The sequence below is a fragment of the Pteropus alecto genome, unplaced genomic scaffold (assembly GCF_000325575.1).
Source record: "Pteropus alecto unplaced genomic scaffold, ASM32557v1 scaffold320, whole genome shotgun sequence".
NCBI lineage: Eukaryota > Metazoa > Chordata > Mammalia > Chiroptera > Pteropodidae > Pteropus > Pteropus alecto.
The window spans coordinates 1,772,917-1,790,601 of record NW_006429963.1 but is presented as its reverse complement, the minus strand read 5'-3'; the positions used below and the strand labels follow the sequence as shown (position 1 = coordinate 1,790,601).

The following is a 17,685-nucleotide window of genomic DNA, read 5'->3' as shown; positions in this document are numbered from 1 at the left end:
TCCTTCTTTAAAAAAATAAAATAAAAGGAACAGTTTAATTTCATATAGAATAGAAATAGAAAAAAAGGTAAGCTCTCTAAAAATATTTATGTAACTTTATATAGGTTGAAAATATTCTGATTTCTATTTCTGTAGTTAATAGGTATCTCTCGTTTGGACTTGGTCGAAGACGAAGAAATGATTGTTAGATCTAAATTCAGGACTCGCCGATTTTAATGTCTTGTGTCACTTTTAATTTTCTGATTTAATTAGTTTCCTAATTAGAAGGGTTAAATTAATTAACCTCATTATTTACTATATATTTAATGATTTCTTCTCTATAGGGAGTTACTTAATTTTCAATAATTGGAAAGCTTATGACAAGAGGGAATTTTGCCAGGTTGTACCCTTACTGCATTGTGATCAGTGGCAGGAATTGGACAGATCGAAGGGACTTTTAGGAGAGACACCAGCTCCACGTGAGGCTATTCCCACTTGTTTTAAAACATACAAATACTTGAGTTGGGATTCAATGATTTTTATCCAATTATAACTCAGCGTATGCATCTTTTACGTAAGGTTAAAAGGCATCTCGGAACATAGGATTTTATAGTAAATTGCCCTGTTACACGGTCTTGGTGACAGACAAGAACATAGTCATAAAGCATTGGATAATGCTAAATAATTACAATGAAAAGGTTTTCTGAAGTTATCACCTAGTAGAAACAGCTTAATGAAATATTCACTTTTTCCTCAGACTTGTACGTGGGCTACACAGATGACATTTGGGGAGGCCATAGGAAGATCATGAGCCTACAATCCGTATGGCTTGTGAAAATCAGGTAGGCCTTGTTTCTCCATGTTTGTATGCGTGTAAATAACCAGTCTGTGGACAACATCGTTTTAATGTAGTGATAACCAGGAGAGATTAAATAGTTACTCTTCGGAGCACGAAAGTGAGGCCATATGTACAAGATGGCTCCACCTGTCTCTTCCCCACTCCGAGAGCGTGCTGACGTGGATCCGCAGCACGGAGGCCGGCAGGCACAGGACACCGGCACCCGCCTTCCCCTGTCTCTGTCGCCGCTCGATCCCGTTTGGAGACTATCGGCCCCTGTTGTGTGTACAGCAGGCAAAGTAGTACCGCCGGCTCCACAGTATGAGCCAGACGATGCTCACCGTCCTCGTCCTCAGACTTCCGGAAGCTTCTCACTGCTGCAGAGCGAAGCCCCGGCCGATCGGCCTGCCGCCTGCGAACTCCACGGCCCCCCTCTCTCTCGGCCATGGAGCCCAGAGCCCGAGCACCCGGCTCTCCTACCCTCCTTCCTGCACACGCTCTTTCCCACCGACTGGACCACTCACTTTCTGCAGATGCATCCAGAAGGCTCCCGCCCCCTTGGCCCAGGACAGACCATCAGCGCCTACACTGACGCCCCACATCACGAACATCTCGGACGCCTGCAGATTCCTTCTATTTACAATTATAAATAAATTATGTAAACAGGGGCTGTTTGTCTTGGGTCAGGGATGCTAAGCCCACCAGGCGTGAGAGAGGTCATCCCAGCCCAGTGCGACGCATGTGTGAACACCTCAGGGTGGGAAGCACCTCAGGGCTGGAGGGGACGTAAGGGTGGGAGCTCGTCTTCACCTAGCACTTGTATTTGAAATACCAGGAAGACTTCATTTTAAAGACTTGGCTGCTTCCCCCCCCGCCACGTGATCCCGCCGCTGCTGATGGCAACAGGTCTCGTTGCCCTTGACGTGTGTCCCCACTGGGTCACGCAATGCCTGGTGTCGGGCGGGCGATGGCGGGTAAATCGCTCGGCAGCAGGTGGATGCGTTTTGAGTGGCTCGAGATCTCTGCCGAGGAATTTCCGCCTTGGGTTTAAGGCACCATCAAAACAGTCATCACTCTGCAAGTTTACAATTTACCCCTTATGTCTATGGCCATGCCACCCTGAACGTGCCCGATCTCGTCTGATCTCAGAAGCTAAGCAGGGTCGGGCCTGCTTAGTACTTGGATAGGAGACCACCTAGCAAGACCAGATGCTGTAGGCGTAAAAAAATAAAAACCTTACCCCTTCTGACAAAGTCTCTGTTGTTACTAAATGTCGCGTTTCATCTTACAAATGGGGCAGCGGGTTCAGAGACGTTAGGTCAGAGCTCGGCAAACTTTTCCTGTAAAGGGCCAAATAGAAAATATTCCAGACACCATGGTCCATAAAGTCTGTTTCGACTCCTCAGCGGCCATCACAGCCTGGAAGCAACTGTGGACAGCACAGCACGTTCACCACCAAGCAGGGCTGCAAGCCGCTGGAGCTTGACACAGACACGCAGTGGCTCACATTGAGCCTCCGGGGACGTGAACTCACAGGCGGAAGAACCAAGTCTAACGCCCAACAGGTGCTGACCAGCTCATGGATCTCCCACCTCCGAGTCGGCCCCCTTTCTGCTTCGCTGAGCTAACTCTGCTCCCGAGAGGGCTTTCTGCATGCTTGACCATCAGGAAAACGGGAATTAGGGCTAATTAATTAGTCCAGACTTTGAAATCCAGAGAGAAAAGGGCCTCATATTAAGTGCAAACAATCAGCCTAAGTAATATATTTGTGGCACTTTCATTAAATTTTCTCTCAAACCTTGGAAAATATGTATCTCCTGGCTGCCAACATTTTCATCTTGTGTAATTATGAAGCCTCCCCAAATAATCATTTTTCGGTTTGTGATACTCAGTGGGGCACCATGCCAGCTGCCGAGTCTTGATGGAGCTGTTTAATTTGAGGCTTATTAGCATGGCACAGGTGAAAATGAATAAAGTCTTAGGGAAATTTGTTCATAGTAGATCAAATAAATGCCCGTTTTTTCAGCGATCAAACGAATAGCACTAATCTAAAAGAAGTTAAAAGAATTCAGTATCTATCAAAGTAAATATAGAGATTTTAGGAACATTTTCCCAAGATATTAATAACAACCTTTTTCCTTACAGAAGAGGCAGACATTTCGACAAGCGATAACCTTTTCTGTGAACATTTGTGCACGGCATAAAATGGTCACAAAATTAGGTGTGTGGTTACTTAAGTGAGTTAAAATAGCTTTTTTTTTTTTTTGTCTCCTAACATGAACAAGATTTCTGAGCTTTAAGCTTAGAACAAATTTGTAAACCTCAAAGGTCACTGTCTATTTATGAACATTCTATCCAAAGACATGTTTTTTAAGATATTAAACAAGCAACAACGTGGATATTGTCATACTATACACTCGTCTTTCCTGAGTAGAGGTCAGAAGTAATCATTTCCTCGGTTATAAATCAGCTCGTTTTCTTCTCTTAAAGACACTGCTCCTTAGAGCCTCACTAGCTGGGACCACGGGGGCCACGGGACGAGCGGAAAAGCGCGTCGCGGGAATACAGCTGGCACGCTCTGCCGGGCGGCCCCGACATCCGCCACGGCCACGCCCGCGGTGTCGGTGTCCGTTCATTGCGCTACGTGTCACTCACGTCGTCACGTCTGTGGAGAGCGACGGGAACGAGACCGCGAAGAGCGAAGCACAGTGACTTTCCGGACGCTCTGTCCCGGCGGCCACTTGGGTGACTGAGTGGTGATTGATAGGTTTCTGGATAGTGCCAATACGTTTCTACGCAGGAGAATTACCCTATCCGCCCACCCTATCCATCCAGAACTTTCCCAGAAGCACAGACAATCAGTGGTCACGCAGGGAGTGCTGGGCTCCGTGTTCCACCCCTACAGACGGCGTCCCCCGCATCGGAGGATGTGTGTGTGTGTGTGGATGGCACATAGCGTCACAGGAAGCATTTTGCTTTAGCTTTGGCAGCTCATGTGTGTCGTTCTGTGTATCTGCGACGTGATTCGAACGCGAGGATAAAGCTCGTTTGGACTCTCTTTGGCGATGGTGTTGACATATTCACGAGGGATGATCTTACTCGGAAACCGACTCATCGATGTTGGCCAGTGTCCCGCGGTTCGTTGTTCTAGGCCGTCCCTTCTCGAATCCCATGCCGAGAACAGTTGCTTGATGTCCTGAACCAGACATTTGCAGATAGAACGTTATTAATTCCAGCCTTCGAATTCCATGATTCGAAACCGCAAATGAAAATGAGGGGCTTTGCAGGGACCCGAGCTATCGACGTCAAGGTTGCTCGTTTCTCCCGTTCTCCAAACTGTCTCCCCGATCCCCGCCCCCCGCGCCCCCCACCTTTGGCTTTCTCTCTCTAATCCTCCCTTCGGTGTCACGTGACTCCATGTCATTCTTCCTCTCCATTTCTTTAGCGCCAAGACAGACCCGGAGGAGGCGGAGTTGGTAACGTAAAACACACTCAGGGCTGAAATCAAAAGAATCTGAGGTGGACACACGAGCGTGTCCACCTTGCCGCTCGCAGCACTAATCCGATGCATAATAACTAAACATTTCGTGAAGACGACCCCGCAGTTCTCGCTTATTCACACCGCCCTCGTCACGTTCCTCATGGGCCTCTACCGCCTCGCACCAAGTGCCCAGAGCTGCTTCTCTCTTTTTCCATCCGGGGAGAGTTTGGGCCGTCAGCTGCTGACTCGTATGCTCCTCTCGTATACTGCGAGTTCTCTTGGCACAGCCGTCCCCTGTGGTTAAAGCCGGTGGGAAACCACAACAGCCCTTGCCTGGCCAAGGTGCTTGCTAAGGGCGAAGGAATGATGGAGTGAGCGATGGGAGGAAGTGGTCACAAAGGCCAGCTGTGACCACCCGACCAGTTGCAGAAACAAGACTAACAGCTATAAGTATTTGTTCCGTATTCGACGTGAATATATTTACGTCTGTATTAACCGACTTCCTTCCCCTCTCCTCCCTCCTGTCCTCCTACTACCTGACATAAGAGTGTGGAGAACTTAAACCCGTACCTGAGTGTCCCATTCCCAGGAAAGCAAAGGGGAGATGTGGCTCCGAAGAAGACTCTCACCGTCTGAAGTTGAGTCTGCGTTCACGTTCGGGGACAGGACGAGCGCGTCGTGGCTGCGGGAAGGACGGCTGCTTCGCTACGATGCTGGGAGGGCGTCTTGCTGCCGTTCTTCGGAAGTCTGCTGTGGTTAGACGCTGCGTCTGGGGACGCCACGTCGGCACAGCGGGACCCGTGGTGGGGCTGTGTTGTGTCGGTGTAGCTAAGCGGAAACGACATTTCCCGAGCTCTCTTCCCCGCCTAGTCGGGGGTTAGCATAGGTCACGAGAGACGTTGGCCCAAGTTTGGAAGGTGTTTTCTTTTTATGCCCCAAAGGCTGGCACAGGGGCACAGGGCCCAGTCACCGCTCACGCGTGTTGAGCTTGTCTGCCGCTTGCCAGCGTGGCCGGCGGCTGGGCCGCCTTCTTCCTTTCCCGACTGCCCACCCTGCAGACGTCAGCTGCCAGCCACACACCGCCCCCCTCAGATGGGTTAATCAGCTCCCCAACTATATACTGTTCGGTGGCTCTAAGAAACTCCTTAGAGACCTTCTGGTCGCTCTGCTTCTCTGATTAAACCCAGATTCGGGGCCGGCAGCACACAGACTCACCCGCGTGCGCAGCTTCCTATCCCTCTCCCGGGGAAAAACAGAGACGGTCCCTCTGACCGGCCAAAGCGTCGAGTCCCAGCCCTCGGGAGCCTGTCGTTAACCCTCTCTCCCTCGCCGATCCCGCCCTCCTCGCCGGGTCCTCCAAAGAGCTTTCGAGGAGGCTCACGCTTTTAAACGTCCCCACCTCGTAAAGTCCGCTTTCTCCACCAGCCTGGATCCCGAGCGACCGCGAGGAGCGGCTCGTCGTGGGGATGGCGTGCACGTCGGGCGGGCTGTGAGCCATGGAGATGGCCGGTGCTGCTGCCGTGGAATCGAGCCCTCGAACGCGGGACGAGATGCAGGCGCGAAAGCGGACGGGGACGAAGCCAGCTCTCTACAGGCGAGGAAGCTGAGCCGGGGACGGGTCCTGGCAGCATCCCAGCAGCGCTGGGCCACTGGGGGCCACAGGAGACGGCATTCTGTAGGCTCTGCGGCTCTACTATAGTTCATCGAACCACAACTGCAGTGTCCGCTGGGTATCTCTAGTTTTCTGCCACCACGAACAACACTGTAGTAGACGGCTTTGTGCTACCATTAACAACTGGTGCTGTTACTTCTGCGAGATCGGGTCCCCGTCCTCGAAAAGACGGCTGAATCTCAGAATGTGCACGTTGTTCATTTTAATGGATCCTGCTAGATTATTTCCTTCCCAAGTTATATTTCCGCCAGCAATTTTCATTGCAATGTATAAGGCCGCTCATTTCCACGCACTCACGCCAGCCTCAGAGGGTGCACCGTATTCGCCCCTCAGATTAGAAAAATGAGAAGAGGAGGGGCCGCCTGTGCCCCTGCACCCACATGCGCACCTGCCGCGCTGCGCCAGGGGGGCCGGTGACAGACGCTGACTGTCACCCGTGTTCGAGTATGTGTGGATGCTCCCTGAGGACATTAAAAGTGATCTTTTCAAAAAGGTATTTTAAGCACATTCCCTCTGGTTCATGCACACGCCTCCTGCACAGACCTCCTTCTGCCCCGCAGCCTTGAAGGTGCCGCTCGCAAGTCTTCCTATTGTCCTACTTCGGGCCATTTCTCTTACTGCCCAGAGCCCTGCCTGCTGGGAGGTGCCACCCTTCAAGCCTCCACCCTCCCTGGGGAGCAGGGGTACAGTGCAGCGGGAGTCTGTGCCCAGGCGTGCACCAGCACAGCCAGCAGAGCCATCTGCAAACCGCCCTTAGCAGGTAGTCACGCAGCCACCGCCTGGAGCCGAAGGAAGGTGCTCCACAGTGACAGGTGACCGGGCGGGCTAGGCTACCTGCTTGGGGAGCCCCAGCTGTGCTGCAGACCGCTTCCGTTTTGTGCTATCTGGCCGCTGGAGATTTGCTGCTGTCCCCTGGAGCCAGCCTCGTGGGTGGTCTCAAGACCCCGGGTCGTGGTGCTGCATCTCCTTCCCCGTCACCCACTGTCTCCGGCTCAGATGCTCCATCTGCGCCCAGCCCTGGCCGCCACAGGCGGCTCTTTCAGTGGCGTGGCGTTCTCTGTGCAGATGGGACGACTTCGCGCCAGAACCCAGGAGTCTACACTGGGGCTCTCTTACCGGTGTCCGCCATAAAACCTACATGGAGCCTCTTCTCGTTACGGGCAAGTCTAGTGCCACGAGAGCTGCCAAGCTCACGGGCTGCTTTGTCCTTCCTGCTCTCAGCCCTGACCGGAGCTGCAGCCTCTTCGTGTCGCCAGGCATGGGGCTCAGGGCAGTGTCCTCGAGCATGGGATACGCTGCCCGTGGCATCCAAGCATGGCAACGACTACCAAGCACGGTGCTTCCCTTTGGGTGGAGAAGTCCCAGGCACAGTAATTTGTCTCCCACGTTAGGAGGAGCGCCCTGCCACGCCCCAGAGCACGGGGCCCCCAGCAGCTCCACCGAGGCAGTGGGTGCCTGAGTCTTCGTGGGGTTCACGTCCCACCCTTCAGAGCACGTGGATTTTACCAAGGACGCTGGCAGATTGGCTCTTCCAGCTCTGCGAACGCTCTGTATCGACATAGCGGCCCAGCGGGACGTTCGAAGAACGTCGACAACAGCAGATTTTCAACATTTTGGCCTCGGGACTCCTTTACGACCTTCAAAATTGTCGTGTGACCCCGCGAGGCTTTGTTTACACGGGTTTTATCTATGTATATTTAATGGAGTATAAATTTAAATAGAGAAATTTAAAACGCATCTGTGTATTAGCCCATTAAAAGTAAAAGAATCGACCCATTACTCGTTGACGTAAATGACATCTTTTTGAAAAAGAACTCAAAAAATTTTTAAGCGGCATTGTCTGACATTTTTGCAAATCTCTTCAAGACAGCTGGAATCTCATATCTTCTCCTGCATTCCATCTGTTGTGGTGTGTTATTTTTGGTTTAAGTTTATGAAGAAAACCCAGCCTCGCAGAAATATATAGCTGACAAAGGAGGAGCGTTTTAATAGTCTTTTCAGATAAATTCTGGACGTCTTGCCGTGGGGGTGTAGCAAACCTCAGTCAGCGGTAGCTATGCCAAGGTTTGTCACAGCATGGCATCGGAAATCGTAGCGCGCACATTTTTGTGCCGTTAGGTTAAAATGCATTGCTCCATTCTGCCCTTCGAAACGGATCTCTTGTCACTCTGTGATCATGTAGCATCGTGCCCTGGCCGTTTGGGTAGTGCTGGCTCACTGAATTATCCAGACCTTCCAGATGTTGACACCGTTTATTACACAATATCAAAAGGCACATTTGTTAGCATCCCCACCGGTCTCATCAGAGAGGCCTGTAAGTATTGGGAAGCTGTCAAGTTCACAGTGGCAGACGTGAGTTTTCCAAAATTCTAATTTTCACTTGAAAGCTCACATTTCATGATGAACGACAAATACTGTCAGCTGTTTTCCTTGAAGTGAAGGCTCATTCCATTTATCCTGAGAGAGTATCTGCCAAATACCTGAGGCTGAATAATGATAGCTTATCTGTCGGTAGCTCTTTCAAGTGAAAATAGTGTTTCCTAAAAACGCTGTTAGTTCGACTCATTTCATTTTAATGGAATCATCTCTTTAAAGACCCAATTTCCAAATACAGTCACAATTCTGAGGGACTGGGGAGGCGGGGTAGGATTTCGACATAGACATTTTGAGCAGGAGAGAGGCACAATTCAGCCCATAGATGGTAAACCAAGAAACTGTATTCCTCAAAGGTGGCATTTCAGAGATGCTTTATGGCAAGTGGGAAGTTTATACCTGTTTACATTTTGAAAGCTAAAATTATGGCCCCTCTTTAAGATAAAAAAAGCTGGAACGTTCTGATTTTCCTTTGCGTCTGTACGGGATAAACCGGAATTTCTCGACAGACATTGGCTCTTCCGGGATTACTCCATCGGATCTCTTCTCCGTGGGGGCGCTCTGCTTAGTTTTTAACTTCACGATGCCCCGATTTTTACAAAGTATCCTCGGTTATATCCGGCTTGGTCCTTTATTAGGCAGCTGCTCACTTAACTATCAGTACAGACGGCTGCACCACACAGTGCTCGTAGGGGATGTAATTGCAAGCCCACGATGCCTGCGAAGGTTTACATCAAAAGATACGGTCATCAAGGCCTGCCAACCAGAGATGCAGCCCAGCCACGCCCCCACAGACCCCGACACACGAACCCCTGCAGAACTGCTCGGAATATTCTTTTCAAAGAAGAGGTTGCATAGGCGACATCTCATTCCTGTCGGTTCCGTGACCCCAGAAGGGGAATTGCTCTAAATAAGCACGAGTCTTCCCCTGGCCTAGAGCCACATGCGGTGGCGCTGCACACAGGCAGCCGCCGTCTGCGGTTTCGAAGGCGTATTGGATGAAGCAGCTCTGCGAATGCGCTCTTATTTAATGAGTCATATTCTCATCGAAGATCCCTAACAGTATGTTCTCCTCCGAGTCCCAGGGCAGGACCCCCGCTCATCTCCGCGTGTCCCCTGACTTCATGAGAAACCAAATCTTGTACCAAAACACATGTCTCATTTTCAAATAGCTAAAGGGCTTCTGGCCAAATTTGCGGCCACCCACTTATAAGAAGACAGGATTTTATGACACCCATCGTGTGCACTTAAAAAATGATTAGTGCCGGCTTGTTTTCCTTCCTGCCATCTCATTTTCCCTATTCCAATTTATTTTGTCTCGCTACGTCACGTGCCTAGTCGTGAAGTGCTTTGAATCATAACTTCTGGGCAGCGGCTTTCGATTTTTTCTCAGTTGCTCTGGACGAGCGTATGGTTGCGGGAGTACGTGTGGGGAAGGAGTTACATGCCCCCCCCTTTTTAAAGCGAGATAGAGCTTTCACGACAACTCGTATGCAACTTTCCCTTCACTGGGAGCCAGCTTGGAGCCCCCTGAAGAATCTGTGCAGCTTCTCTGAGGTGCCAAGGAAACGGAGTAAGAGTTTCTGGCTCCAAGACCTCAGCCACCTCCAGGAACAGCAGTAACTGCTATCTCGCCTTTTCTCCTTAAAGGAAAACAACCTCCTACACAACACTGGGGGTGTGTGCGAAGGAGGCGACGATGTACTGAAATCCTCCAGAGAGGACGGACCAGCGATGCCATCTTAGACCGTCAGCCTGGAACACCTGTGCCACAGGAAAGCGCCTACACAACGCCGATGACCGCTCCGGGCATCCAGACCACCCCTCGGAGGACATGGGGAGGAGCGGCCGGAGGAATGCCTCACGGAAAGTTCCTTGGTAAACTTGTTCCTGGCATGGAATTCGTCGTAGGGACAGGCGACAGAACCACGGAGAGCACCAAACGTAGCGATGTGCTCGGGCGGGGAGAAGCGGCAGCACCACGGACAGCGCCAGCGCTGCGCGCTCTGGGCCGCGCGCGCAGGGAGAGGCGACCTAATCAGCTGACGCCTTACGTAGGCTGGATCCCCAGTTGGATAAGGCAGGTCTGGGTGGGCGCGCCAGGGTCCGCTCTCTGGAGCTGCAGCCCCAGACTGGGTGCGGAGGGGGCGGGGGAATAGCAGAAGGCAGGTCCCAGAAAGCAGGTCCCTGCTCGGCTTCCCCGGCACGCAGCTGCCTGGAGAGAGGGGCGGGTAGGGCGGCGAGGCGGCGAGGAGCGGTGCTCTGACGCACCGGTCCCGCTCCAGGCACCCACACGCTCCGGGGCGCCCAGCTTCTCTCCGACTCGGCTCTGGGCAGCCAGACTGCCTTCTCCGTGAGATGAGGAGCCCTGGGCGTGCGACAGCCTCGGCGGGCCCTGGCTGAGAGACGCGGCCCCTCGGCTCTGCTTTCCTGGCCGCGGAGGGGTCCAGACCTGCCGCACTGGCAGCGCGGAGCCCTCCGTCCGCTCCCCCACGCCGCCTCCCACAGATGCTCACCGGGGGGAGTTGGGGGCCAGTGTCAGGCACTCCCCAGAAACCCCGCCAGCGGCCAGAGGTTGCAAAAGTCCTGCGCCCTCCGCCGCTCTGCGCGCACCTGCGCCCTCCGTTCCTGTGCGCGCCGCCTCTGCGTGCCCCCTCTGCGCGCCCCCGAGCTGGGTCTCCTGACCCCGAGATGGACGTGTCCGGGAACCTGAGCTCCTTCTCCCTCTCCAGCCCCTCCCCTCTGGAGACCAACCGCAGCGCCGGCACCGAAGACCCGCGCCCCAACCCGCCCCTCCCCTCCGTCTTCGGAGCGCTTGTTCTGACCTTGCTGGGCTTTCTGGTGGCAGCGACCTTCGCCTGGAACCTGCTGGTGCTGGCGACCATTCTCCGCGTGCGCACCTTCCACCGAGTTCCGCACAACCTGGTGGCGTCCATGGCCATCTCCGACATGCTGGTGGCCGCGCTGGTCATGCCGCTGAGCCTGGTGCATGAGCTGTCCGGGCGCCGCTGGCAGCTGGGCCGGCGGCTGTGCCAGTTGTGGATCGCGTGCGACGTGCTCTGCTGCACGGCCAGCATCTGGAATGTGACGGCCATCGCGCTGGACCGCTACTGGTCCATCACCCGCCACCTGGAATACACGCTGCGGGCCCGCAGGCGCGTCTCCAACGTGATGATCGCGCTCACCTGGGCGCTGTCCGCGGTCATCTCCCTGGCGCCGCTGCCCTTCGGCTGGGGGGAGACCTACTCCGAGGGCCGCGAGGTGTGCCAGGTGAGCCGCGAGCCCTCCTACACCGTGTTCTCCACCGTGGGCGCCTTCTACCTGCCGCTCTGCGTGGTGCTCTTCGTGTACTGGAGGATCTACAAGGCCGCCAGGCTCCGCGTGGGCGCCAGGAAGACCAACAGCGTCTCTCCGGCGCCGGAGCCCGTGCAGGTGGGTGCTGCGGTGGCCTTTGGAAACACTTCCCTGGCTTTTGTAAGGTTTCGTGCCCAGCGCACCATCTCCCAAGTCTAGAAAGTGGAACTTCCGGGGGTTTGGGGGGAAGAGGAGGAAGGGGAGGGCTTCGGGGACTTCCTGTGCTCTGCCATGCTCGGTGTCACAGAGCTGACGATGTCCTTTACCATCTCTGCTGGCTTACTTCCTTCTGCGTAAAGTGCGGGATCTGGACTATATAATTCTACAGGGTCCCATTTGGCTCTAAAACTTAGGGTGTCTGGATAAGTTGGTGTCTGGGGCCATGCCGCCTAAACTTGAAGCTTCCTCACTTAGGGTGGGGGTGTCCAGCAGAGGGAAGGGGCGGATGGTAACGTCACCCGCAGGAAGACAGCCGTGCCTCGGGCAACACAAATTACCGTCTCGACCCAGTCTATTTTTCTCTCTTTGCAAATTAAAGCAACTACTTTTGCCAACCATGGCATCTCCTGGATAACGAGCTGCTCTCTGCAGCTGTTTACGCCCATCTCAGAGCCTGCATTTATCTGCTTCCGCTGCCTTGTGCTCTGTTCTGGGTCCAGCCCCACCGTCCCCGAGGGCTGTGCATGCAGCCAAGGACCACCTATCTGCTTCCTGAACGTGGGCAAAGCCACGGGAGGAAATTAAAAATCTAAGGCAGACAGTGCCCGGCTCCTTGTAAGTGGCACGTATGTTTGACAACTGCTTCGGCGACATCTCTCCACCCACACTTTCCTGCTCGCTGTTAACTCTTAATAATCTGATCCTGTGGTTCAGGATTCAGGAACTACATGAAGACCGAATCCATTGGATGTGGACTCTTACCCCGCCACACACACACACACACACACACACGCCCCAACTCATTGCCAAGGATGATCCCGTGACCTCAATTCACATATTTGACTTAATCAGAAATCTACACGGCCCTCATTTCTGTTGTGGGCTCTGGGAAAACAAGGCAAATTCGGTTAAACACACCGAGCACATACCGTGGGCTCGGGGCAAGCTTGAAAAAATGATGAAGACGTCATCTTTGCCGTGAGGAGTTCGGGCTGGTGAAGGAGACAGACATCTACCATGATACTACTGCCGGGGGCCAGTTCCAAGCACGATCAGTCAATCAGGCGTGGAGGGACCAGGGGAGGAGCTAGAGGGTGTCAATCTAGAAGCAAGAAGGATGAGGGGGTCAGAGCTACCTGTCTTTCGATCTAGAATAACGGTTTCGACCAGGGGTGATTCCCCCCCCCCAACCTCAGGGGACATTTGGAATGTCCGGAGACACTTCTGCTGATCAAGACTTGGGGGGAGGGTCCTAACAAGTGTAGCATGCAGAGGTCGGGGTGCTGCCGAACTCTGCACAGAGCACGGGCCAGCACCCCAACAGAGAAGAATTCTGCAGACCAAAACGTCGACAGTGCCAGGTGCGCCAGGGGCGGGAGCCCCCTGATGGATGAGCTTCCTGCGTGGAGCCGGTCCGCGTGCGCGCCCGCCCGCCCCACTCCAGCTCAGATGCGGAGGACCCGCCACGCCGAGGGCCCTCGCGCCGGGTCCTCTTCCGCCACATGCTCGCGCAGGCAGACGCCGCGTGCGATGGGCACCAAGCGCCCTTGGAGAGGGAAAAGCAGCCCCAGCGTGTCCCCGAGGCCTGACCCCGGGGAGGTGGGGACCTCGCGCGCTCTGTTCGCAGACAGCGGAAGCGAAGCATTGTGGGAGCTCCAGGCGTTCTGCCACGTGACTTTCGAAAACTCGGTCCCTTGGCTCTGTGAGGCCTCCCCCAGCAGAAGCGAAGCATTATGGGAGCTTCAAGCGTTCTGCCACGTGACTTTCAAAAACCGGGTCCCTTGGCTCTGCGAGGCCTCTCGGTGGCGCTGGGCTCTGCATGTAACGCGGGGCCGCCTCTGGCTTCATGTTTCCGCGAAGAGTTCGGCCAAGCCGGGTCCCCTGACTCCTCCGTGGCAGCAGGCGCCAAGGCTGCGGGTGGCGGTTCTACCCGCGATCAGCCGTGTTGCCCGGGGGAGCACACACTTCCTCCCTGTTTCTCAGTCCGCTTGGATTTACTGAAACGCACGCTGGAAGCCAGAGCTATGTCAGACACTGAGGTGGGGACTGGCGACAGGACAGACAGCTGAACTTACTGCTTGCCGGCCCGCGGGAGAGCTGTGCCGCTTTGGCCCAATCTCTCTGAGCAGAGAGAATGCGGATTTTCAATGGTGTCTGGGGAGTGTGGACATGAGGGGCTGGTGTCAGGGGCTTGTGGCGTCCTGGGAGCAGCTTTGTTGGTTGGAGGTCACTGGGGTGGGACTTTGTGGCACTGAGCCCAGCGGGCTGCTCTACTCTCAGAAAGCAAGTCCATCAAGAGAAACTGTCCGTGGTAGACAGAGAACGCTTAAGACCGCCTCTGGGCTGCAGAACGCTCAGGCTTGCCGTGGGTTTGTGCGGACGCTGGGTTCTCTGTCCCCCGCTCTTGACACCCGTTCCAGAGTGCGAGATGGAGCGTCGCAGGCGGCCCAGACCTTCGCCGGTGTGATCGGCTCCCCTCAAGAGACAGGTTCGTGCCTGGAGACCTGGTGCCCCCGTCAGTCTCCGTGCTTTTAAACCCTCTGTCCGGGCGGTGCTGCGCAAAGCTCGTGAAGTCCTGGGCCACACGCACGGAGACAGACCAGGGTCACAAGGAGCATCATGAAAAGGGCCCAGAGACCTCCCAAGTTATGACTCAAGGCCATCCTATCCCAACCAGGAAAGCAAGTCCCAAGCTCTCCCTGCGTCCGTCTGAGGTGCTCGGCTGCCTTTCCTCTTAGCCTAAAAAGAGGTTGTTTCACCCCATCTGCAGTGCAAAGCCGGGTGCAGCTTGGCGTGCTCGCGATGGGGGAGACCCCTCCCGGGTCGGCCAGAGGGAAATCCATCAGCCAAGACCACCTGGGCTGACATATTACGCCAGTTTGTCGTGGCCCCGAGTCCTGTGAACGTAGCCTGTGTCATTTCCTGCCAACCAGTTTTTACACGAAAGCCTCGTGTCGTCCACCTCCTGCAAGTGGTCCCCACGCTCGGCGATCTTTTCCGTGAAGGAGTCCCGTCTCTCTGGGCCCTTCGTGCGGAGACGCAGTCCATCTAGTGGTCCCGGGGGTCCTGACCGACGGTCCCACTCGGCAGCAGACCTTGGTCCTGGGCTGACACGAAAAAGCCCGATTTCGACACAGGGTAAAGAGGCCAGGAGCGGCACGAGGACCAGGCGGGCTCTGTCGCAGCTGCAGGTGCGCTGTCTGCCGGCGGCGTCACGACAGCCACCCCTCGTGGGGCCGTCCGCCTGTCCCAGGGCTCCTGGCGTGACAGCCAACAACCCCGCTTCTGCCTCTGGGCATTCTACGAAAGGCTCGGTTTCGGTCAGACCGCGGAAGGCATCAAGTCATTCACACCAGTGTTCACTTTTGAAAGACACCTGAAGATGATGTTTCCACAGCAAGTGAAGGAAGCGGAGGAATGTGAGGTGTCTTCTCTCTGACCAATTTTATAAACCCTGGCAGGGGCCACGGTTCAGCCATTGAACGATTTGGCTTTCTGTTAAAAAACTGGATTTTATGGGAGAGACTGGACTACTTATTGTATATCAAATCTGGTACCGTCTCTTTTATTTTTGATTAAAAAAAAATCAATAAACCATAGTAAGTTAGGATTTGGTACTGGTTCCGTGGGCGGCAAATATACGTCTTCAATTACAGAAACACAATCGTGAGACTTTTCTCCCAGTAGCCAAGGATTACACAGCGCTGCTTTATGAGTCTCGAACCAGCAGGTGTGTCAATGAGTCACAATTAACCAATCGGTAAAAAAAATAACGTTGGGCGGTTTCTGTTAGCACCAGGGATTTCCTACGTGCCACTCGAAGGCTTCATAGAAGTTCCGAAGACGGGCCGACCAGTTTAACTGGTGCCTGCGACTTCCCCGAGGCGAGGAGGCGAAGCCTGGAGGGCTGAGCTAAGGGTGAACTTCGACAGGCAATGTCTCTTCGATGGGTGCCGTGCTGTCGGGTTAAGCCGCCTAGAACGTGGCCTTTTTTATGAAAGGGCAGGTTCATGACAACACGGGCAGAGCCCACCCGCGATCTCGCGCATCCCACCGCGGTTCATCTTTCTGTCTGCGGCGTGTTTTCTCCGCGAGGACGCGAGGACCGTTGCTGTTGCCTCTGTGGTGTCTTGAATCGTTCGCGGTGCAGGTTTTCTCACGTGTAGATCAGGCAATCGGATCACGTGTAGAGCAGCGGTCCGTTCCACGTGGGAGCCGAGCCCACCTGCTAAATCGGTAGGAGCGCTACATACGCTAGAGAGGGATTTCCCCGATGCCGATGCTGACATCTCAGCTACAGGTCGGCAGGCAGGATCGGTCAAGGGTTTTCGCAGCTGGAAGCTTTCTAGTAAATAAAATGTACTTTCCCTCAAGCGAGCCTTTCAAAAGTTGCTCTCCGGCCACAGATTTGTGCGTCCTTATCTTCGTCTCGTATAATCGTCTTTGGTAAAGAAATTTCTTCTCTGTTTTTAGTTTTTTTTTTTTAACTGATGGCAAGTCGATTAGCTTGTTGCCTTTTCAGACAGCTAAAATTTCAGGCCGAGGGGTCTGTCGCGCTGTAATGGTGGGGATAAAGGCAGGGACACCCAGGTAAATGGCCGAGCTGTATGCTGCATGCCACGTGATAAACAACCCTTCTTAAAAGTTTGGAAGGACAGGGGGTGGTCGGCTCCCCGTGAAGCTTCTGCTCACCTTTTCCAGGTGAAGGCCTCTGCTCAGCAGCCCCAGATGGTGTTCACCGTCCGCCACGCCACTGTTACGTTCCAGACGGAAGGGGACAGCTGGAGGGAACAGAAAGAGCAGAGGGCCGCGCTGATGGTGGGCATCCTCATCGGGGTGTTCGTGCTCTGCTGGACCCCCTTCTTCGCCACGGAGCTCGCCAGCCCGCTCTGCGCCTGCGACGTCCCCGCCGTCTGGAAGAGCCTCTTCCTTTGGCTCGGCTACTCCAATTCCTTCTTTAACCCGCTGATCTACACGGCCTTCAACAAGAACTACAACAGCGCCTTCAAGAGCTTCTTTTCCCGGCAGCGCTGAAGCCGGGGGGCCGGGGAGAAGAAGGCGCCGGTCCCGCAAATCAGCGAACTTCCCGATTTCACCTGCGTCCCCCTCCCCACCCAGCGCCACGCGGAAGAGACAAAGCCTTGCCGCCCGCCAGCGTCGCCTTCAGAACCCGAGCCGCCCGCCTCCCCGCGCCTCGGCAGGAACGTGGCCTCCGCGGGCAGTTTGTTTCTGCGGCGTTGTCTAACGTATCCACTATTCCTCATTCTGCAACTAACGGCCCCGGACTTGGCCCGCAGCGTGCCCGCCCCTCTCCAAAACCCGCTCCAGCGTGGTTACCGTCCTTGTCCCTGAGAAGCCAGACGGGGCAGTCGAGAGGAAGGCGGTGAAGCCACGTGGGCAGGTTGAGAATGCAAAATGAGTTGTAACGGGAGCAGGTGGGGCGCGGGCGGGAAGCCGTAATCTCAAGGGATCTGGAAGGGTCCCCATTTCATATATTCCATTCTATGGTCCTGGTAAGTTCGCCCCATATGTATATTGTATGTCCCCGTATTTGGCCACAAAATATCATCTCTAAACATATGAAAGTACATAGCGACATCCATGAGACCGGTGAATATTGGCTCTATGGTTTCATGTGTGGCAACGGGGCACGCACACACACACACACACACACACACACACACACACACAACTACGGAGAAGGCACATGCTCCAGCGGCAGCCCAGAATCTCAGAAAAGGAACGAAAAGTCAGGTCGGACACCTCCTCCCGTTTTGAAGCGGCCGTTCCCAAGCCGTGGCAGAATCTGCAGGTTTCGTCGAATCTGTC

General features: G+C 54.4%; 1 protein-coding gene and 1 pseudogene across 1 annotated transcript; both read left to right on the top strand.

Annotated features, from left to right (window-relative positions):
• The first annotated feature begins 1,918 nt into the window (after positions 1-1,918).
• LOC112477645 lies at positions 1,919-2,037 on the top strand (annotated as a pseudogene).
• An 8,997-nt stretch (positions 2,038-11,034) lies between these two features.
• Positions 11,035-16,890, top strand: HTR5A (5-hydroxytryptamine receptor 5A). Its single transcript, XM_006904467.1, has 2 exons — positions 11,035-11,775; positions 16,558-16,890. Exons 1-2 carry the CDS (start codon positions 11,035-11,037, stop codon positions 16,888-16,890), a joined length of 1,074 nt encoding a protein of 357 aa, XP_006904529.1.
• Positions 16,891-17,685: the final 795 nt, after the last annotated feature.